Consider the following 24,220-nt stretch of genomic DNA (forward strand, 5'->3'; position numbering starts at 1 on the left):
AATATAAGACATGGTTGAAAGGGGCCTCAGAAATGGAGGTCCAAAGGGGTGACCTTCCCATGGCCAATGGTAATCTGGATCAACACCTGGTCTCTTGTCTCCCAGCCTATTTTTAATTCCACATCATCCATCATCCTCTCTGTTTCTTAGGAGCACTCACAAAAAAACCAAAACAGCAACAACAACATAGGGCCATGAAAAAAGGTCTTGGCTAGTATTTCATACTTCCATCATCAAAGGCAGGAGCATTCAGAGAGAAGGAGAAGCTGGGTCTGACCACTACGTGCATCTCTAATGCAGACTTACCACCTATACTCTTGTCATCAACCCCTCTGTTTAAAGAAACTACAAGCCCAAGTCAATGGAAGGAAGGAGAACCCAAGCAGACACACGCAAGGTTTAAAAGAGTTTCAGATTCTTCTAGGTGACTGACTACATGACTACATGTTCCCATTATTTCCTAGTCACAGAGATGATCATGCCTCGAGTACTAATTGTATCTGTTGCCCAAGTTCATTGTTTTTCTGGTGTTGTCTGATGGTTGCCAACTTCTGAGCTTTCTCTCAAGGTCATGGCCATGATAACAAGGCTCTGGAGATCTGACACGTTAAGTACTGGGATAACGAAGCCATCTCTAACCAAGCCCCCACGTAACTGACCACAAAATCATACTTGCTCTGGAAGAATCCTCCGTCAGGGCTCACCACATGTCACAGATTCCCGAAGGCAAATGCGGTGCCCTGACCAAGGAGACAAAGTGACAGTGTGAGCCCCCAAGCCAATCACCGCCACCCACCAAAGAAACCATGGTTCTTCTTTTTTATTTTATTTTATTTTTTAAAAAACCACAGTTCTGGGTAGAGACACAAGGAAAAAAGAATACTTCAGAATATGTGTAAGAAGGGGAAAACTAAGCTTTATGTCTTTGGGCTACAATCAGCAAGTGACCAAAACCCAGTATTACAACATTGGGTTTACAATAATTACGATTATAATATTGTACCAGTTCATGTTAAAAAAGTAAAAACAAAACAAAACAAAACAAAACAAAAAACAAAAAAACAAAAAAACCCGGAACTACAACACTACAACAACAGGACAACACAGAGGAAAAAATATCCAATATTCCATCAACATAGGTGTCACACAATTAATGACTGGTCTCCTTTACTGTCAAAGGGATATGGAATCAACCATAAGAAAACCTTTTTTTCATTTGACTTTATATGAGCACTTACTGAATACCTCCTACAGATAGAAATCATGTTTGCTGGCTTGGGGTGGGGCAGGGTGGTGACAAAACCTAAAAGACAATTCAGCCCTCCGTTTATAAGTGCACTAGAGAGAAAGAACACAATGTAAGGAGAAGGCAGGCCACGTGTAAATACACACAGAAAACAACTAATTATGCCTTGGGTGTCTTCAGAAAGAGGATGTTAAGTCCCCTCTTTTGACTTTGGCCTTTGGGTTAATCAATCTGCCCAGAGCCATCTCACTCCATTTCCTGGAGTTTTGCATTACTTCTGGGTTTCATTCTCACCATGGAGTGGTGGCAGTCAGGGTCTTTGATTTTTAAGGTATTTTGGGTTTTTTTTTGGCTTTAGGTTTTTTTGTTTGTTTTTGTTTTTTTTTTTCTTCAGCCAGGGTCTATGTAATGCACCTGGCTTCATCAGGCATGCAACAAAGGTGGGATCTGCCCAGTGGGTGAAAGGAACACAGATGCTCCCGCTGGGGGTTAATAGAGTCTGGAGTGAGATCTGGCTGGATTTCCTCACAGTGCTGGAGGCAGCATGGCCAGAGAGGCTTGAGGCTCTCTCAGGACACACAGGGTCTGAAGTTGACACCCCTCCCTGGGTACCAAGGGCCATCAGAAGCTCCCTGGGAAGCAAATGGGAGAAGGAGAACTGAAAACCAAAGGCACAAGGGAGCCCAGTGCTGGGCATGTGGACAGAAGCATAAGGTCTCTAAGGCAGTGGTGGGGGTGGAAGGGTGGCTCAAGATGCTTCTGGGCTTTTCCCTCCCAAGAAACCAGAGTCGAGTCAAGAATCCAGAACTAAAGCCCAGTTTCCTAAAGGCTTAGTTAATTAAAAGGTTAAGTGATGAAGATTCAAGAATGAAAAATGCTTTTCAAAGGAGTTACCATAATGTTAGGAGCATAGGGTATCTGAGGTCAGAGATGAACCCCCCCCCATTAACAAATACTACGGAGATCAAATGTAGACATGTGATTTTAAGGATGACTTTATAATCCAAGTAACTGAGGTCACATTTAAATAATAAAATATTTACATATCAACTTTATAAATAAGATGGAATAAATATTAGCTATCATAGGATGCTTGAGGAAACACTGGGTTATCATTCACATTCCAGGTAAGTAACGCAAAGGGATACGTTTCATGCATACTAAGCCATCGAATAGACAGACATAAAATACAATCCTTCAGTGATAATTAAGCATTTCACTTTACAGTTTAACCTTATCAATTCAATAGTCAAAGATCAAAAAATAGGGACAAAATTAAACAAATTCAGGTCATCCACTGTGATGTGTCCCAGGGACCAACAAGGCACCTAATCAATGAACACGATACTCGAGGACATACTTAGTAGCTTTGTCCTGGGTGGTGAGCATGACTAAAAGAGAGGCACTGCTTTGTTGGGACCAAGGAAAAGGGCGGCCCACTGTATCTGGGAGTGCCTGTCACTCCCGCCCTGGGTAACACTCCAGTGTAGACGAGGCTCCTCTCCTTGGGCCCTACTGGGGAGTGCACAGTGGACTCCCTACTCCCAGCACCTGCATTTCTTTGGAATACGGAGAATTAACAACCTAACTGCCCCTCCCCAAAGCAGCCTCAAGCAGAGACCGGAGGGAGCTGGCATATCTGGTCTCAGCTCCTTCACCCCTAGGGTGGGAAAATTCCAATGTATGATGTCTACACTGGCTCCTGTATGATGGTCACTGGCTTCATGATGCACCCTTCCTTGGCTCTCCTCCTTCCCCATTTCACTTTTTGGATGTCCTACTGGTGTTTTCCAGGATCCCCCAACCCACAAATAAGCTCCTGGTTCCCGAATTCTTGTCTTAGGGTATTTCTCAGGGAGCCTAAACTGTGATACTCTGAGTTGTCTTCATCAACTCCGGGCCTCACTTGTCCTCCTCCCAAGACCCGTCTGGCTACCAATCACTGCTGATGCCAAGGGACCAGCAGTTTTACCTGAAGACAAATATGCAGGGGTCACAGCAGATTCAGGGTGGGGAGTTATTTGTTCCTGAGGATTATTAGTAGCCCAGAGTTGCACAAAGAAGAAACCTTGCAGAAGGTCATCATGGGAAAGGAACAGCAGAGCATGGGTCAGCAGGGGACGTCAGATGGCAGTCACCAGCTGAGGCACCATAGGGAGGGAGGGGTTGGGATGCCCTTACTGGGAAAGATGGGGAAGTAGAATGAGCCCAAGCCCCCTTGCCTTGCCTCTCCTTTGTCCCTGAAGGTGCATCCTGAGCCTTCTGCCTTGAAGCCCACCACCAGCTTCTCTGCCCTCTCACTTAGAGCCCACCTTCTGTCGGTGCCCTTTGGGGCCAGCTTTTGATCTCTGTGTCCCCCAGTTCGAGGTCCATGCCTATGCCACTGGCTTTCAGTCCTGAATGACACTCATTCCCTTTCCCAGGGACAGCCCCCATGCAGTGGGAGACTTTCTGTAAGTGCCGAGAGATCAGCCCCATCCCTAAAACTGTCCAGGAGCCCTTATCCCCTTGTTGCAAAGGGTACATCCCTGAGGAGTTCTTCAAAAGTTACAATCTGCTTTAAAACACAACCATCCGTCTTGCCCTCCATTCTCAGCCCCCTGCCACACCGAATATTTGTTACCAGATCCTTCTTTCTGTTTAAACATCTTTTTCACAGTCTGGCAGGCAGAGCCGTCCCCGAGGCACACACCGCAGCGATCCTCTGTGGCGTTGGAGCCAATCTCATAGTCACAGCCGACCATCTGTGGGTAAGAGAGGCTGCAGGTGACTGACACAGGTGGGGGACACCACACCTCCCTTCTCCTTTTCCCCTTCGCTCTTGATGAGATCTGGGCTGGGGACAGATACAGAGACAAATGGTTCCTGTCCCTGGGGGCAGCCAGAGGAGGAAACACAGCGTCTACTGAAAGTAAAGGAACCACCCCACCTGGTTAGAGGGGAAAGACGGACACACTGAGGGGGTTCCCAGTTTCTCCTGAGTCCCAGGCAGAACTGATCACAGTTCCAAACAATTAACATGGAGAATGTCTTGGAATCAGAGTTGCTGGAACAGTAAACCCCCTTTTGATGTGCAAACCTCCTGTCCCTTCGTCTTCAGTGAGCTCCCCGGGATGATGCGAGTTCCTCTGCCTATAATACAGTGGTAGTTCAATCCCTCTACGGGCCTCACTGGGGTGCTCTCTGCTTCCTGTCCGAGCACAGCCGGTGACCCAGCAGCCACCGAGGAGTGGGCTCAATGTGGAGACTCCTTCAGTCCCACAAGAGATGACATCTCTGACCTGCGGACCATCATCAGATGCTGTGGAGCCCCCTAAGCCCCCTAAGACTCCTTGGCACTTCACATGTAGCCGAACCCCAGCCACCGTGAGCTTTCTCCTAGGAGCCGAGAATGACTTCACCCTGCTCTGGACCTGATCCCCTCCCAGGGCTCTGCCCATCGGCCCTTCTCCGTCACCTTCTTTCCCTTGCCATGAGCTCTTCTCCTCAGCCAAATCTTTCCTGACTGAAAATCCCCAGGCTGGAAAAGGGGGGCAGTTAAGCTGGGGGTGTTCAGTAGCATCAGATACCAAAAAATCATGACACATAGACAGAAAGTCATGAAACATGTGAGCCTCTGCCGGAGGTGTTGGTTGCTTGCTCTCTGGCAACAGAGAGAGGGAACCTGGACCATAACCTACTAGTCAGACATCTCCTTGCGAAGAACTGTGCCTAGGCAGGTTTTTTTTTTCCTCCTTCAAACATAATTCCCTTCCTTGTTTTATTTTTTATATTTCTAAGTTTGTGTTTTCATTCCAGGAGAATTTCAGGCGTACACCATAGTGACTGGGCACCTCCACAGGGCAGCCGGTACCCATCACATTTCCTTTCTCGTTTTAGCGCCAATTCCAGTCTGCTGAAAGGAAGAACAGTTTGAATTTTTAAATACACCCTCCCTTCACCAGCCAAACAGAGAATTAATGGCCAGTAACAGGAAATACCTCCATTCCTCAAACTAACTCTCTCTTCAGCTCCGAAGATTGTGCTATGTGACCCAGTTGGAAAAAATAAAGTGCTAAGGGATCAAAAAATTACTCATGTTAATCACAAGAAAGAGAAACTGTCGGGATGTGTACTCAGTGGTCATGAGTAAAACGTCAGCTCTTCACATGCGCCGTGTTTTCAGCAGGCTGGAGCATATGCTGATGAGCTGATCTGTACAGATCGTAGCCCCAGAGACCTTCATTCCTTCACCGATTTGGGATGAGCCAGGATATCAACCCTGAGACACAGGAACATTAAAGTGTCTTTTCAAATCTCTACAAAAAGAGGATAGATACAAATGGGAAGAATAACATTAAGAAAGCCAGGAAAACAAACACGCTGGGCTCATCTCTCTTCTTCAGCAGCATCTGCCCGCATACTTGGGGATGGAGGTGGGGGCTGGGGGAGGGAGACCCCACAGAGAACATCCCACAGTGTAGTCAAGGGGTTCTTGTAGAGACTGGAGACCCCACAGAGAACGTCCCACAGTGTAGTCAAGGGGTTCTTGTAGAGACTGTAGACCCCACAGAGAATATCCCACAGCGTAGTCGAGAGGATCTTGCAGAGACTGGAGACCCCACAGAGAACGTCCCACAGCGTAGTCGAGGGGTTCTTGCAGAGACTGGAGACCCCACAGAGAACGTCCCACAGCGTAGTCAAGGGGTTCTTGCAGAGACTTCACTCCAACTGCTTCTCCCGGCATCGGCCCCCAGCCCAAGCAACACTGAGTTCAGTGTCTACCACGAGGCCTGGGAAGACATGAGCCAGTCATCCTTGCTGCACATAAAACATAAGGAAGGGCTCCCAGGGGAAAACGAATAGACGTCACTCAGCTTTTCGCATCCTATACTCTGGCAAGGGGCCCATGACAGTATCGTCTTTCCACCTTCAGCAGAATCAGAGGTGGCTTTCCTGCTGCCACTGAATGTGGACAATGACTCCAGCCAGGATTTCCTCTGATGGGACTCCTTGTGTGCCCAACTGCCACTCCAGTGAGCAACATCAAAAGAGAAATCCTTTAACTTTCCCATTATATAATTTCTTTCTTTAACAAACAGCTATATTGGGGCACCTCAGTTGGTTAAGTTGGTTAAGCATCTGCCTTTGGCCCAGGTCATGATCCCGGGGGTCCTGGGGTCGAACCCCAGGTCCAGCTCTCTGTTCCGCGAGGGAACCTGCTTCTCCTTCTCCCTCTGCCTCCTGCTAACCCTGCTTGTGCTCTCTCTCTCTCTCTGTGTCAAATAAATAAATAAAATCTTTAAAAAAGAATATCTAAGGAACTCCTGTGAGTCCCAGTTTCATCTTTAAAAAAATAAATAAAAATTAAAATGAAAAAATAAAGAACAGCTTGATTGAGGCGTAGCAGATATAGAAAATACGGTACCAATTTAATGTAAACAACTTGATGAGTCAGGATTCACACAAGTAACTGTGAAACCAGCACTCTGGCCAAGGTTACAGGCATATCCCACCCCCCAAATGTTCCCTTGTGACTCTTTCTGTGTGTGTGTGCTAAGAACTTCGAACAGGGGATCTATGCTCTCAAACAATGTCTAGGTGCACAATACAGCGTGTTAACCATTGGCACCACAGACAAAAGCACAGGCCTTTGTGTCTTGCCTGACTGAAACTTTGTACCCACTGAACAAAAACTCCCTGTGTTTCCCTCCCCTCAGCCCTTGGCAATCCCTGCTTTATTCTTAGCTTTTATGAGTCTGACTATTCTAGATTCTCGGGTAAATAGAATCCTGTGGAGTTCATTCTTCTGTGAGGAGCTTGTTCACTTAGCGTAACGTCCTCCAGGCTCAGCCCTATTGTCACAGATGGCAGGATTTCCCTTTTCTCAAAGGCTGGGATGGAACAAAATTCTGTAGTATGGATACAACACGGTACAGACAACATTTTCTTTGTCCTTTCATCTGCTGATGGACGTTTGGGTTGTTTTAATTTCTTGGCTGTTGCAAATAATGCTGCAGTGAACGTGGGAGAACAGATATTTCTTCATTATCCTGATTTCAATTCTTTTGGATACACACCCAGAAATCCCATGTCTGGGTCCTCTGGTAGGTTCTATCTTTAGTTTTTTGCGGGAACCTCCATATTGTTTTCTATAATGGCTGCACGATTGTGCGTTCCCACCAACAGTGAGTAGGGTCGCCCTTTCTCCACATCTTCAGCAACACCTATCTTTTGGTTTTTTGAAGACAGCCATCCCAACAGGTGGTATCTTATTGTGGGTTTGATTAGTATTTCTGTGATGTTTAATACTGTTAAACACCTTTCCACATACCATTGCTATGCCTTCTCTGGAGAAATACCTATTCAGGTCCTCAGCTTGTTCTTTTAACCGGGTTATTTGTTTTCCTGCTCTTGAGTTGTTGGAGTTTCTTACACATTCTAGATATTAGCCCCTTGTCATATATTTGGTTTTCAAATATTTTCTTTCACTCTGTAGATTGACTTTTTACTCTGATGGTTATGTCCTCTCTGTCAGAAGCGTATCATCCATTCTTAACCCTGTCACTTGGCCTGAAGAGCACACTCTCTTGAATATTAGAGAATTCAGGTTCCAGGCTTTCATCCAGGCCCCTGGCTCTGTTAGTGAACGCATACTATGTATTCTTAGCAATTCTCATCTTTTTCTTATGAGTTAACACTGTTTTACTTTGTAAATTCTCAAAGGACTGAGAAGAACTAAAACACCAACTGGGGCCAAGACCCACTCCACCTCAAATGTCGTCCCCGCGCTTCACAGCCCCTTGGCAGAGGTCAACAAGGGAAGTCTGCCTGGTTCTGAGTTGAGGCCCGTTCTTAGCTGGTGAAACTCCAAGTGTAATGACGGGCAGAGTTACACTCACCTGAAAAGAACAGGTGAATGATACTGCCATTTGACAAAAAGGGACAGTAGCAATAATGCTGTCCTCACTCTAACTTTGGGAGTTAGGATCTGGCATTCTGGAGGGAGCTGTGCCCCAGGCAAACTGATAAGAGGATGTTCAGCAAATCACTGAAATGGCCGAAACAGCCCAAAGAGAGCAAAGCAGGTTCAGGACAGTTTCTGAGAGAAACCAGAGAGGGGGCGCACTTAGGACAGGGAGCAAGACTACCAGGCAAGGTGGAGGACTCCGCGGGGATTCACACAGTTAAATTTCTGTTCTAAGATGTATACAGTAGGTTGAGCATAAGAACAAAAAAGTGTTGATTGGGTCTAGGATCCTGGGCTGAGAGGCGGACAGAAGGCTAAGAGAAGTCTGGGGACAGCTGGTGTGACAAATCAGGACATCTGGGCTGCTCGGGAAGAAGCTGAAGCCAGAGCCATGGGGACTGGGAGAAAAGGTGAGACAGAAGAACCTGAAATCAAGAGCTGGTTCTCAGGAGAAAGGAGTGGGGGGGGGGCAGGCGTGGGACTACCTGCCCACAGGTTTGCAAGCTTACGCCATGCCATGCTTGTGATTAAAAACAGGAGATAGCCTGAAAAGTCTAAGTTTAAATTCATGTCTTTGATAAACAAACTTAAGAGTTTAATACAACTCTTTTAAAAAATGGGGAAGGGCATCAATAGACAGTCACCTCCTAGAACAAATTCTGGGTTTTTTTGGTTTTTTTTTTTTAGATTTTTTATTTATTTATTTGACAGACAGAGATCACAAGTAGGCAGAGAGGCAGGCAGAGACAGAGAAAGAGAGGAGGAAGCAGGATCCCTGCTGAGCAGAGAGCCTGATGTGGGGCTCGATCCCAGGACCCTGGGATCATGACCTGAGCTGAAGGCAGTGGCTTTAACCCACCGAGCCACCCAGGTGCCCCAACAAATTCTGTTTTGATCAAGGCCTGGTGACTCTCCTGACAACAGAATCTGCAAATCTAACGAGCCAAAATGATGGCAAATATCATCATTTCAAAATGGACTGTTGAGTATATGAATAAAAGCAAAGTCAACGAATGTTTATGTGAAGGTGAGCAAACACATTTTCATATAAAGAAGGTCAATTAGATAATACCTTTTTTTTTTTTTTCCTGATGATGTATCTTTTTATTTCAGTATCTGATCAATGCCCCTTGAAAAAACTGTAGTAAATGAGTAAGACAACTAACAAAGCTGAAAGTAACCACAGCCTGGATCCTTGGAAGGTAAATTGAATTTAGGCTATTAAGGCAAATTTGACTTGACATAATGTTAAAGCTTAAATACTTGCTCAGTGTGGTAAAGAGAGAAAGTGGGTAATTAAAGCTTCTAAAAAGTCCCAACTCATTTCCAAAAAGAGAAAGTCAAGCTGAGGGACTGCAACTTTTTCTATTCAGCTCATTTAATTGGCCTCAAGAGAGGCACCCAAGATCCCTTAGGTTTTGCTCAAAACACGGTGTTCTCTGTCATCTGCTAAAGATACACGATCGCTGTGCTTGCAAAGGTGTTCAGGTCTAACAGATCATATTAGCATCACATTCATTTCTCAGTGATTAAGGTCTTCAGCCCTAGTTGCATATGGCAATTACCTGGGAAGTCTTCACAATGTCAGTGCCCAGGCCCCGAATCCCAGAGGTTCTGAATCAACAGGTTTGAGATTGAGTCTGGACATCACCAGTCTTTAAAAGCTTTTTGGGTGATTCTAATAGGCAGCCAGGCCTGAGAACCTACTGTTCTGGATAGCGATGCTACTATTTTGGCCTGACTTAGCTAGATAAACCTCTTCCCACGCTGGAGAACAGATCTAACTTAAATACATATTAATTACTTTTGGCTCTTTATAACTACAGAGCTAATTGGTAAGGAGTCTGAACGAGAATTTCATCTGAGTTCTTAGAAATGTAGAGTGTGATTAGGACTAGCTTTTAACTCATTCATTCCCGGGAATCGTCACGTTGCCTATATTTTGGTCACTACTGGAATAAATCAATAGGCAACTTCAAGGTGATAAACGTATCTTTTCAGGGTGCTGAACCCTTATGGGCAGGAGCCTTCTTCCATGACAGCAATTTAATCCAGTGGGAAAAAAAATTATAGTAAACACTTGTTGAAGGAACTAAAATGCATTAGAAACTTATTGTGTGCCAAGGACTCTGTTATGTTAGGGGCTTAACATACACGTCTTTATTTAACCTATATGACACTAACTAGGAAGATACATTAACATCCTAATTTTAAGAAAAAGAAACTGAGTCTCAGCAAAATGTCTTGAGTTATATGGTTGGTTCACAATGGCATCAAGTTCACATTCTAGAGCCTGAGACCTAACCACTGTACATTCCTAAGAGCCAATTAGAACTTTCTACATAACTTTTCCTTCACTGATTAAAAACACCTTTTCTTTAAACTGACATTTATGCTTGGGTGTTGGATCACAAAACTTGTTCATCAAGTCCTTGCAAACTAAACTGTGAGCACCAGAGAACAGTTCTTCAATGGGCTGCACACATAAAAGCACTGACAAATCAGGTCTCTCTCATTTCCAAAAAGGTGGAGTTGATTAATGGAGTCAGTGTGGAAAAGTTAAACAGAAATTGGAAGATCTGGTTGAAAAGTTCCTGTCATGTCATCTCTCTTCTTACGGTAGGTAGATCATGCTGGTAATCAACGGAGAATTACATGTAAAAATGCTTTGCACAAAACACTATGCAAACTACCATTAATTTCAGCTTTTTCTCAAGTTTAAGTACTCTGCTGGCAAGAAACCAATGAATAATTTAATACCACAAAAATAATCAGGGCCAACTCTTCCTAATAATTCTTCCTTTAAGTTGCTATTTCTTCAACTTGACCTGTTCTATGCCTAAAATGATATCACAGAGCACATCAGTAAGTCAAGAAAGACCACAGCAGGAGTGAAAGCTTTCAATTCCAAACTGTTGACTCTGATCAACTCTGTCAAGTCCAGTCTCGCAGATCACATATTAAAAAAAGGACCACATGTCAAAGTCATAAAAGAAAGCTTAGAACATCTGACTCCCTGAATTAATAAAAACCATGATTTAATGAAGTTGTAGATTAAGGAAACATACCCAATACCTTACATATGCCATTAATACAGACATTTCTGCTGTTGCCACCTTCAAAGCAAGGGGTACCATCAATGACAGCATCCAGCATTTTCTCGGAAAACTGGCCATCTATGGGTCGGCAGTAGAGCTCACAAGGATGTGCTGGAGTGAAAAAGAGACAAATCCTTGCAAATTAGCTTTTTTAGCTCAGCACCCTTCCTACAGGATTCTTTTATACGCACTACCCTCCATGAATCGCTTATCTGGAGATTCCCATCTTTCACTCTCCCATGACACATGTTGAAATGTAGGCTTTTCTCTTTCTCCAGTTCAAGGGTTTTACAACGAATTAAATTGGGGAGATTGCTTTAAAATGCTATGCTCTTTGTTATAAACAATGCAACCTTTAAATCAAACATGGAACTGTGCTTATAAAATGAAGGTGCAGAGCCTCTGGGGCTAACCTAGAAAAGAAGTAATAGTAACCAGTGCTGCCAGACTCCAGACAAGCGTGGCGCCCACCCACCATCTGCTGCAAAGAAGCAGACCTCTAGGGAAGAGGCAGGCCCCTCCCACAGGGCCAGTTCTCTACAGCAACCGCCACCACAATCATGACCCCACTTCCAAGGAGTATTTTCCGTTATTCTCCTCAAGTTCAACAAGTCCCTGGACACAAATTTACAAACACAGAAAAACAGAAACCCTGATTTTTTGCTGAAGCTAAAGCCAACGAGCTTACCGTAACGGTCTATCCCACCATGCTATCTCCTACCACGAATACATTCTAGGGTTCAATTTTCTATTCCTTTGTGAATGAGGATAGGGTGATTTCCAGTACAAGAACTATTCTAAAGATTTACTTAATAGAATTAGAGTACCAGAAAAGATAGATAACTTTGAAAACATAAATTGCCTTAAAAATTTTAACAGGTTGTAACAACATGGACGGGACTGGAAGAGATTATGCTGAGTGAAATAAGTCAAGCAGAGAGAGTCAATTATTATATGGTTTCACTTATTTGTGGAGCATAACAAATAACATGGAGGACAAGGGGAGTTAGAGAGGAGAAGGGAGTTGGGGAAATTGGAAGGAGAGGTGAATCATGAGAGACTATGGACTCTGAAAAACAATCTGAGGGGTTTGAAGCAGCGGGGGGTGGGAGGTTGGGGGAACCAGGTGGTGGGTATTAGAGAGGGCACGGATTGCACGGAGCACTGGGTGTGGTGCAAAAAAAAAAATGTTATTTTCAAGCACCAAAAATAATATGCTCATATATTTGTTTATTTTTTATCATCTTTTTAAATAAACATATAATGTATTATTTAAAAAAAAATTTTAACAGGTAAGAGCACCTGAGAGGCTCCATGGGTTAAAGCCTCTGCCCTCAGCCCAGGTCATGATCTCATGGTCCTGGGATCGAGCCCCGCATCAGGCTCTCTGCTCAGCAGGGAGCCTGCTTCCTCCCTTCTCTCTCTCTGCCTGCCTCTCTGCCTACTTGTGATCTGTCTGTTAAATAAATAAATAAATAAATAAATCTTAAAAAAAAAAAAAAACAACTTGAGAATGTCTTCTTCAGAAAGGTCCTTCTTGGGAGGAATCTCGTTTGGATCTGTTTATTGGGATTGAACTTGAGTTTCTGGCAGATGTGACCAGCTGAGGGCTCAATGAGACCAGCCATCGGCCATGTGCCAAGGACCCACCCTGTGTGGATGCTGATACAAATACCCAGCTAACACAAAGCCTAGGTATGGCTCCTCAAGAGTGCGATGATCCATTTGGTAAAGAAATAAAAGCATAAAACACAAGTATAACTAAGAGCAGAAGCTAGAGACAAACTTGAGACAGAGGTCAAGAACACCTTTTAAAGCTCAAAGGAGAAAGATAAAAGCAGAGAAAGAATACCGACTGATGTTATATAAAGAGCAATGGATAAGTTGTCTGAGAAAATGACAAAATCAAAATGAGTTGGAGAGATCACAGCACAAAGCACCAATGGAAAAAGGCCACAGGCCGGGGAGAGGGGAAGGGGGCAGGGACAAAACAAGACCTGGGATGACTGTGAACCTTTATTCCTGGCAGTGTCATTAGCTCTGTCGCTGCCTGAACTGGAGCAGAAGTACTCAGAGGGAGCCACGAGGCTCAGCTCTGCTCTCCTGGAGATGGGATCATCCATCCAGGTGGGCTGAGTCCAGAGACTCATTTCATGAAACCCTGGGCTATTAACTAGAAGGACAGAGGCAGGGAAAGCACTGTTAAATGAGAATTTGATTCGAGCTTTAGAATTTGGATTTGAGATATTGTGTTTGGACACATAAGGCAAAAAGAGAAAGCCGCTCTGAATAATTCTGGAGCTTTTCTAAAGGAGTTATCTGTTCCAGCCTGCTGGGAAGGGCTGGGCCTCCAAGCGCCTAGGGTGCAAACTTAAGAAGGCTCACTCTCAGGGGTTGTAGAAATGGGTCCTCCTAGCAACTAAGTCCCCATCCAATGGCAGGCGTCGTACTGAACCCCAGAATAGTGAAGTTCCAGCATTTGCCTTAGTTTTACTCCCTCTGGGCTTGTGTTGTTTGACTCACTCCCTGAGGGAAAAAACCATCCAGAGACTTTCGCTACTCTTGTCTATACGGTGAGTTAAGAGGAATTTTGCTTAATTAAAAAGAAGCCACCATAGCGTTTGCACACTCTCACAGATCTTGCTGTGCTTCATAGCAGTTTCCTCTCATGTTAATTATCGCAACCACCCTGTGGTGTTAGTTCTTTTCTTAGCACCATTTCATAGATGAGACACTGAAAAATGAAGATTCCCGAGTGCGAGTAGCAGAGCCAAATCTGGTGCCTTAGCTTAGAGCCCACTCTACTAAGCCCTAAGCGACAAGCACAGCATTTTCTTTAATAGAAGCTCTCTAACATCCACTCTGTATGTTACTAGGCAATGCATTTATTTACAGATCGTGTTGGTAGAATTCCAGTGGGACTCCATTCTAATATTCTCTCACAGGGCTTAAATATAGTGAGAACCACCAGCCTGTGGAGTCACGGATTTCTACAGAGAGTGTATATAAAAGCTTTAGCTCATGAAAACCCAGTATTTCCTTGAGAAAACTACTTAAGCTTTCTGTGACTCAGTTTCTTCATCTGAAAAACAGGGATAATTCCCACCTTGCAATGCAACTGGTGAGGGTTAAGACAGCAATCGAATGTGGAACACTTGGCATGGGGTCTGGTCTACAGTAAGTGCTTGACACACAGCAGTCATGATCTCGGTTTTCACGTCTTTACCATGAACTCTATGAATTCTAAAGGTCTCACAGTTGCTCCCCCATGCCATGCTTCTATCATGCCAGTCTTCTCCAAAGACACCTATCTTGTAATGCTGATTCAGTTCTCCTTCCCACCCAGAAAAATCTTTCCTGAAAGACCCTCTTTGCCTTCAGATTATTCCGTTATGCCACTTCTAATCAGTTCTACAGTAAACCCAGACTTTGTTTTTACTATTTCTTAAACAATTTGTCTTGTCAGTTTATCATACAAAATTTTAGATCTTGGTAGGTCAGCAAGTGGTTCTGGGACTTTCCTTTACTGCCCCTCTGGAGCCGGTTCGAAGCTGTTCTGCTCATACAGTAACCGCTAAGGTCCTTACTGCTCTACACTTCTGAGACTATGGACTGGACAAGCTCCTCGACCAAGTGGCCATGTCCGCAAGGGCCCTTTGGTCCTCTGTGCATTAACTGGCCATGGCTGGCCTGCTCAGTGTGTGAAGGAGAGGACAGAACATATGCCTGTTGAGGACTCCAGCACATGGAGGAGGTGAGAATAAGAACAGTCTGGGGGATTCTGCTTCACACGGCTTGGGCATCAGACCCCCAGCAATTCGGGTCTCAGCTCTGACTCCTACATCTCGCTCTAGGCCTCCTTGGTCTCTAGTCTACTTGTCGGAGAAGAGTATTAAAACCTCTCGTGAGGCATCTGGCATAGAGCGGTGGTTTAAATGTGGCAGTTATGATCATCATCATTTCCCAAGGAATACTAACAGGACCTTACTTCTAGAAAAGGCTCTTAACGCACATTCACTAATTAACAGACATAACAGAGGTCAACAATGTTAGGGAGAAAATTTTGGATCAAGTGGCAAAGAGACCATCTCGATCCTGAGAGATAATCTTCAACTCAGTCATAAAAATGAACCTTGACCTTAGTGATAGAAGTCAAGGTTGTTCATTGCAGCAACTAAATGTTTATCCAGAGAGAGAAGGACAGATCCATGAAGGTGCACTTCCATTATGTCATTTCGTATATTCACAGAGTCACTAAGCAGTCACTAGGGGGAAGGAAGTAAGCCACAATGTCATGACATTCTGCTAATGAGCACAGCAAGTGGCAGAATTGGCCAGGCAGGATTTCATCTGTGTCCTAGCTAAAACCTGCTGTTAACAACGGTGGCCTCTAAGGAATGAGTGAAGCAAGGCGGGATGAGAATTTATTTTATTTCACTCTATAACATACATGTGCATATTTCTTAAGGAAACATACATTTCTTTTAAAAATAATGTCTTGGCCATCCAACAAGAACCCTGGAAAGGTCTCCTTTCTTCTGTGATAAAACACATCTCCAAGAAGAGAGGCCCTCGTTTCAGGACTTCTTTTCATTTTGCTCATGTAATACAGGACTACTATGACCCAAGGTTAGACAGGCTAACTCTAGTCTACTTCATGGAAGAAACACACATTTCTACTGAATCTAAGCATAGTGGTCCATGGAGTCTTAGGAATAATCCAGTAAATAATCTTTGGGCAATAACAGCACACAGACCTCCTGCTCCCACTCTCCCAGAGCTCGTACACCTGTGACCCACAGGAGTGCCTAAGGCCAGAAAGAACCCTGTGCTTGAGAGCAGCAGCACCTTTGTGAATGGAAGGTGGAGGGTCATTTCAGCACTTTATAAGCCTGACCCTGAAGTCCCACTTCCCTGTCCTCTCCTCTGGCCTTTCTCTTCCATGGTGCTTCGGGTACATCATTGGGTTGGCCTAGAACACAGGCCTATGTAGAAGGAGACAGGAGTAGCAACAGATGCTCTGAGTTCTCCACCATCATTATAGTATCATCAGAGTCTGTCCCAACCGCTTGGATTCCATAACATCCACAGAATTGAGTGTTTTCACTGTCTCAGATTTATTCATCTGCCCTGACACTTCCCTTTGGATCACAAGATTTTCTTCTTCTCTACCTTTCAAGAGCTTTCAAACCCATTTATAATTCAGCTAAGGGAAGACTTCCAGGCTCATTTACTGGTGAACTCTCAGCCTCACTCTGTCTGATTAATCCTCTCAAAGGAAGTGTAAGGAACTAAATGAACCTAATGAATCAAAGGTCGCATTTTCACTTCTGGTGAAACAGGATGGCTCAAGAGTTTCGGATAATGATTTTCAGAAGTGGTCATTAGAAGCCAAAGATAAAACTTGGTAAGAAGGATAAAAGTATTTCTTAGGTCAAGGAAAACTTTTGATGTATTTCATATTTTGTAAGTATATTGCTAGTAGAGTTTCACCATTTAAACAAAAATCCAGTTTCTACACTCCATTTTTAGGCAGGGCTTCCCCAGTATGAACCCCAAAGCTGCTGGCCAGGACGTCACACTTGGTTGAATGCTCTATGTCACTGTCTTGAAGCTCTTAAATTTTTTTTTTTTTGAAAGAGAGAGAGTAGGAGCAGAGAGCAGAGGGAGAGGGAAAGAGAGAATCCCAAGCGGGCTCCATGCCCAGTGCCGAGTCCAGCATGGGGCTGGATCTCACAACCCTGAGATCTTGAACTGAGCCAAAATCAAGAGTCGGATGCCTAACCCACTGAGCTACCCAGGCAGCCCTTGAAGGTCTTAATTTTATATTTGAACTTGTGTTTTCTAAGTGAGGTCTCATAGGACAATGAAGAGCCTGCATGAGCAGAAGACATGGGTGATATGCACGTCTGCTGTTTCTTGCCAGATTTTAAGAAATACTAAACCTTAAGCAAAAGACACAACTTAAGATGTTTTATTCTTGTAACAAGTAATATTTAATGTAACAAAGAAACTCAGTTTAATAACAAGGCTCAGCTCAGCTTGAAGGAAAAAACATATAAAGTTCTTACCAAAAACGCAACCAAAAATCAAATAATTGCTAAGACTCTGTAACTTTGGCAGGTCTAAACTGGTATATTCTTTTACTTTCTGATATGTCAATATTATAATCCCTAAATATATCAAAATACATATTAGTTAAACAGAAGAAGGCATTAAAATTAATATATTCTACAATAACCGTGGAGCTATAAAAACAAGAACAGAGGTAATTTTTTCCAATAAACTAAACCTATTTCACTGATGTTTTAGGTGAGGCTAAATGGAGTAATATTTTCCATTTGTTATATATTTTTATGTTCTGTCTTTTGATGAATATGTTTAAGAAATGTGATACTACCTTTGGAATTACAACTTAAATTATTTAAGAACAATTTTGTCATAATGCTTACATGTTTAGAAAAACCTGGTTTTCAAGGATTCAAGACAGATCAGTTTAACAAAGCTGACATTTGTCACAATTTGTCACAATGCCAGTTGTTGGGGCTCTTCTCTCCGGACCAGAGTTCCTTGGCCGTGAGATCATCTGTTCCTAAAAATAGGAACATCATCTTAGGTAAAATTCAAAATGCAATGTGTGGTTGTTAAGGACAGAGCCTTAGCCTAGTCTGTTTTCCTGGTTAGCCCTGAGGCTGCAGTCAGGCCCGGGCTAATTCCTCCTGGCTCTACTAGTCTGCCTTTAGGCAAGCCACTTAAATTCTCTTCATCTGAGAGCATGTCCAGAAAAACCGGGACAAACCCCTACATTTCCTCCTATTATTTTCTTGTGGAGAGAAAATCAGGAAAACACATATAACATGCTGGGTGGAGGGTCTGGCCCAGAGCAAAGCCTGACCTAAGTCTAATACAAGCTCATCCCGTTATCGGTTAGGAGTTAGTTTCACTGAAAGTAGCAGAAATTGTTGTTTCCTGGTCTGAAACAGATGGGACTTTATTACCCCCCAAAGACAGGAGATCCACAGGCAGGAGCTTAAAGTCATCCTCCCTCCAGTCTTCCTGCTCAGCCACTCGACGTGGGGTGTCCACTTTCTGGATGCACTGTGACTGCTCTGCTCCCCGAGGCGGGGGGGGGGGGGCAGGGTGAATGGCACAAAGGTGAGGGGTGAGGACAGCTCCGTTAGTATCCGTTACAAACCCTTGCAGAGGCACCTGCACAGCTCAGTTGGTGAAACGTCTGACTCTTGATTTTGGCTCAGGTCAGGATCTCAGGGTCCTGAGAGGGAGCCCTGCGTCAGGCTCTGTGAGTACACTGGGCATGGAGTCTGCTTAAGATTCTCTCTCTCCCTCTGCGCTCCCCGCTCCCTCCAGAACAAAAACAAAACCAAAAACCCTCCCAAGCCTTACCCTGAGGGGCCTCCATCTTTACCTCTTTGGTCAGATTTGGATCTCCCAGGAATAGGAGTTTGTGAGTCTTTTCATCTTCTTTTATTATAGAGGAAAGTGAGGGCAAAGAGGGTTGGGACTGGATTTGTGGTGTCTGCCAACATCATCCATACTATTCCATCATTTCCTAATGATGGAAATGAAAGCCATTGATTCCTAATCTGTCAAATGAGAGGCTCTAGCCAGAAGATCTCCTAAGCTGCTCCCCATGCTTACATTCTCTTTAAAGGCTGTTCCTATCAAAAGCCCAAGTATATATTGCAATAAGCTCCGTGCACACCTCCCAGGCCGGGTGTGGGACTGAGCCCTCCCACTTGTGGGACCCTCGATTGTCACCCTGGTTTAAGAAAGCTTCCTTATCCAAGGACGCTCACTCCTTCCCTAGGCAGACCACATCCAGTAACCGGTCCAGCTGGGGCATAAAGGACTGGCTCTCTCACCTCAGCCCAGCAACTCTGCAAGTCTCTGCCAGCTGCAGAGCTCCCTGTCGGGAGGGGTACTGCCTTTGCTGTACGTGCCCTGCAGGCCAGTTTCCCCCCTGCATACTCGCTCTGGCTTCCCTCTCCTTTTCTCCCACAGCTGCTGAACCTCCTGCCTGCTAGTGCTGGTTTCCGAGTCCATTTCCTGGGGAGCCCTAACTGCAACAATTCCGGAAAGATGTTCCTGAAGGATCCTATTCCAGGAGGAGCAGATGGGGCCTGACTTCACATCAGAACCCTCCACCTTTGCTGAAGCCTCACTGGCACAGAGCATTACTAGGGCTTAAATATCTGGAAGCAACAAGTTAAAAATTAGCCTAAATGAATTTGGGCTAAATTGGGTGTTCTGAGAAAGATGAAAATCTAAAAAGAAAGAGAGATTCCAGGAAAGCGACAACACTGATAGCAGGCTCTGGTCATTTCCTAATAGAAGATGTAGGATAGTTAAACATTTCTATTAACACAGGCTAATAAAATCCCTGAGAATCTGTATAAATTCATTTAAATATGTATCATCTATCTATCAGCTTCTTAGTCAGACATATGCTTTAATTCCAGCTCTATTGTTTAAAATCCTATAACCTTGAATAAGTTATTTTCACCTCTGAGACTAAGCTTCTTTATCTGCAAGGCTGGGGAGGGGGTAAATGAGAAAACATAGAGTGAAACATAGAGTCACATGCTTATATAAATACTGGTCAGAAAATGCAGCTGATCAGGGCAGCTCTTCATGCTGGTGCCTACATGAAAGTGATCAAGGGGAGTGTGGATCGTTTTTGGTTTTTTTTTTTTTTTTTTGGTCAGGAGTGCTGGAAAAGAAAATGTCTATTTTGGAAAGGAAGTTGATCTAGATTGATCTAGTAGTTTTCAAATCTTTTAAGCAGAATAATTACTTTTCTTTTTTCAAACAAGAACTTGCAACTAACATAAAGTCAGGATTTTATGAAGCAAAATTTTGTAAGGTCAAGGATATAGTGGTTAAAAATAAGTCAGTGGGATCTAAAGAAATCATTAAGAGGAACAGAACATTTTGAAATAAAGCTTATGGATGGCAGTTACAGACTTACGTTGGCTGCAGCATCTAATTATTTCCTTTGAGTTTTTTTGTTGCACAATATTGAAAAATCTCAACTCACAGGCAAACAGTTGCAAATAACAGTTTAGAGCAACTCAGCCTGCAATCTCAGGATATTTCTCAATTAAATTGTGTTGGTGGGAGACTTTCATTCTAAGGTCTTCAAAAAGCCAAATTAATTTGACTATGTAAGTTAGTGCACCGGTGGTCTTTGGTATATTAAAGCTTGAAACATAATATTTTTGAGTGTAAGCATTGTTCTTCATTGCACTTTGATTTTTTTGACTTATTATGTTCAATTAGCCAGCATACACTACATCATTAGTTTTGATGTAGCGTCCAATGATTCATTAGTTGTGTCTAACACCCAGTGCTCAGCACATCACATGCACTTTTAAAGACTAGTTTAAAATTTTTTTGAAAAACGAAATTAGGGGCTCCTGGATGGTTCAGTGGGTTAAGCCTCTGCTTTCAGCTCAGGTCATGATCTCAGTGTCCTGGGATCGAGCCCCGAGTCAGGCTCTCTGTTCAGCAGGAAACCTGCTTCCCCGCTCTCTCTGCCTGCCTCTCTGCCTACTTGTGATCTCTGTTTGTCAAATAAATAAATAAAATCTTTTAAAACAATGAAATCAGAATCAAGCATTTTGGGAAGCCCTGGGGTTCCATGGAAAACTATAAAATTTGATGGAGTTTCTATGCTTATTCCAAATTGCTTGAATCTATGATTCTTCCTCTGTCATTAGCTAGTTAGCCCATCTGCCCAAAGTCATTCACCAAGACACTTATCACTGTCCACCACGTGGGTTGAAAACCCTGCTGTGCATTTACTTTATCCTCTGGTGACTTCTGATGGTGAGGCTAGGAGGGTAAAGTGCTCAATGCCTGGACCAGAAGAAATGCTCCATGCATGGTGGTGACATGAATGACCTACTTCTGGTCACCAACTAAACAAATAACAACTCTGTAGGGTAGAGTTTAGTGAGGGAAATAAATCAGTGTGTTTGGTCAAGGTGGTAGCTACCTGGATTAGCAGCTAAGTCGCTGTGCTTCAGGAATGGTCCCAGAGCCTGCAGGACACCACCAGGATGGGGGAGGGAGGCTTCCAGACCGAGTGGATAGTGAGTTCAGCAGATGGCCCTCAGCTGAATCCCCCCTGTGGTTTACACAGCATCAGTATCAGTGACAGATGCAAAATGATCCCTCCAAATTGAGTGAAATTTATGTCCACTTTGATGACTCGTTTCTTTGGTACCTATTGTTCTGCTCTGCGATACGCAGGCATATGACAGATGCTTTGTAAATAAATGAAAAGCCAAGGCAAATCACATCTTCTTGGTCTAAGTCCAGCTACTGGAGCTGTCAGAGTTCAGCTCAAACCCCACCCTGCATCAGGCAAGGAGGGGACCCCAAACTAAGCCCATGTCCCAACCCTGGGCCAGCTATGCTATTTTAGTTCTGGAAGGTTGCTCATTTGGGGTCTATAGTACTACTGTCCCAAAGAGCTCCAACAAAATAGAGAATGTTCAAAATATAAATACAGATAGTTCTATTTGGATGTACCTTTCATCATTAGTTGTGTATGTGTGTTTGTATGTGTGTGTGAGAGCTCCTGTGCACACGCATGCATGTGTGCGTGTACATGTGTGTGTGTCCACATGACTATATACATGAGTTCTGCTATATTCAAGTGCCTGGATAAGGAAGCTGTAAAGTTGAATTAATAACCATATGATTCACACCTGTAGAGCAAGAATGATGCCCAACGGTGTGGGGGCAAGGAGCAAATGTGGCCCATGACAACTAAACGCCATCGGGGTATTCCAGAGACCCCAAAACGACAAAGCACTATTGAGTCTTTCTTTCAAAAGCAATTGGATATATCATTTTTTAAATAGTCCAAATATGTAATTTTCATTCACATGATTCCTCTTGTGTTCTATCACACTGAAATTACAGAAACTTAAAAAAAATCATCAAAAATTTTGCTTATTCTTTACTCTCTTGACTCAAATCTCCTTAGCTCAGGAAAATTTTCCCTCTTTCATTCTCTGCTTGAATAATAACACATTGCATGGATATTTTTGGATGCTAATCTGTGCCTAATGGTTAATGAGTCTTCTTCATTTTCAGGAGGGAAGATGTAACTGGTACTTATAGAGGGGAAGCATTGTCAAAGCTTCTAGTTCATTCTGCAGCTCAGCTGTGTTCCCACCCCTGATGAGCATCCTTTAGATGCTTGATTTTACTTTTTACACTTCTTATACTCTCCTGTACATACAAAATACTGATTTCTGGCCCAGAACTGGCTTGCATTTATTTCTGATGAAGGCATTCCTACCATCCTGGTTTCCTTGTGTTTTTCTCCTGTCAGCTGGAATGACTGATTCTATTTTGAATGCTTTCCCTTTTCCTTCGTCCAGTAGAAAGACCTCTAATGCTTAACAATCATCAACACTTCTTAGCAGTCTTCTGTGAAATGACTCCAAACCTACAACGACCTTCTCTGAATTTCCGCCAAAATTATAATCAGTTCACACACTCATCAAGGAGCACTTTCATCAGCAATCTAGTACCACACTCCTGCTTGCCCCACTGATGGCTTAGGGGCACCTCCCAGGTTCTGAAGTGAGCTGCCATGTTTGTTTGATAAGTGTCTCTTTTATTTCCCACAGAACCCAGCACCAGATGGATATATTCAGCCTTCAACATGTACTGATCAACCTAACCAGGCCAGCATTTCCACTCTTTAAATACAAAACTCTTCCTGGTGTAATTCTCTCTCTGTGGAACTTTGCAGGGCATCCCAGATGCCCTGACGTAGAAATGCTCCTACTGTTCTATACTGTTACAGTTCCTTACCTGGATTAAAAACTGGAAACCAGTGGTAGAGCTCATTCTTGTAGGGAACGGTGTCAAACTCACTGCACTGCATCTGCCGGAAGGTGGGCACGTCTGGGCGACAGGGGTGGACGTTGCACAAACGATAGCGTTTCCTCTCCCCGGTGCAGTACTTCCCGCCAAACTTGGGTCTACGCAGGAAACAGACAAGCTGTTCGTTTGTTTCCTTAGAGGCTACCATTTTTCCTTTAATCCCTTGGCATCTGGTCATGTCTGGTCTGGGCCAAACCATGCCCTGCTCTACCCTCAAAACTAACCTTTTACCGAAATTCTTCCAATTTGATACATTTTTTGACTGTTGTTGTTGCCCAGGACCATTCAGTTCCAGGTCTGTAGTTGCCTAATTTGAAACAGTGAGTGTATCTTTTCTACTTGTATATATGCCCTTAGCCTCCCAAACTCAAAATATACACTGAGAAGAGATGCATCATTCTCCCTCCAAAATCTGTTCCTCTAATTCCTGTTTAGCAAGTTAAAAGTGGTCAGATTGCAGAAGCCTCCAACCCCTGCCTTCCTTTGACCCCACCGTCCAGTCCATCAGCTGCCCAATCATCAATCATGTCTTTGTGTTTGTTTTCTCCTCTTTGTTCCCACAATCACGGAACTAGTCTAATCCTTATCTCTCTTCCTGTCTCCCCTCTGCCCATCTTTGCCCTCATTCAATCTACTGTACGCATCTGATTAATTTTTATGACTACTTTAATTACTTTAGTTTCTTGTTTAAAAACCTTTCATGGCACCCAATGACCACAGAACCAAGTCCAACCTCTTTAGCTTAACATTCAAGGCCCTCATGATCCTGACTTAATTCATCCTAACAACCACTTCTCACCCTCCCCTTCATTTCCATACTTTTCCAGTGACACAAGTTGACTTATTTACTATTTCTCTTCCATGCCCCTGGATAGACCTCCCCTATCTTAAATCTCTGTTTACCTGCTACCAAAGCTTTCAGGACCGAATAATGCTATACCTCCATCATAAACTCTTCCTGGATTTCTGCCAGAAGTAAACTCTTTCTCCTTTCACTGA

At 43.7% G+C, this 24,220-nt stretch overlaps 1 protein-coding gene across 2 annotated transcripts in view; it reads right to left on the reverse strand.

Annotated features, from left to right (window-relative positions):
- Positions 1-24,220, reverse strand: part of ADAMTS12 (ADAM metallopeptidase with thrombospondin type 1 motif 12) — a 289,509-nt gene that overhangs the window by 63,948 nt on the left and 201,341 nt on the right. The window contains exons 12-14 of one of the 2 annotated variants that reach the window (XM_032851284.1): positions 23,150-23,319; positions 11,271-11,404; positions 3,870-3,990 (exon numbers count right to left, since the gene is read on the reverse strand). In XM_032851284.1, the coding sequence (XP_032707175.1) occupies positions 3,870-3,990; positions 11,271-11,404; positions 23,150-23,319 (425 nt within the window). Of the gene's footprint in view, positions 1-3,869; positions 3,991-11,263; positions 11,405-23,149; positions 23,320-24,220 lie in introns of those variants that run through there. The other variant, XM_032851285.1, reaches the window with a different exon arrangement.

Source organism: Lontra canadensis, unplaced genomic scaffold (assembly GCF_010015895.1).
Source record: "Lontra canadensis isolate GAN:19392208 unplaced genomic scaffold, GSC_riverotter_1.0 scaffold5, whole genome shotgun sequence".
Taxonomy (NCBI): domain Eukaryota; kingdom Metazoa; phylum Chordata; class Mammalia; order Carnivora; family Mustelidae; genus Lontra; species Lontra canadensis.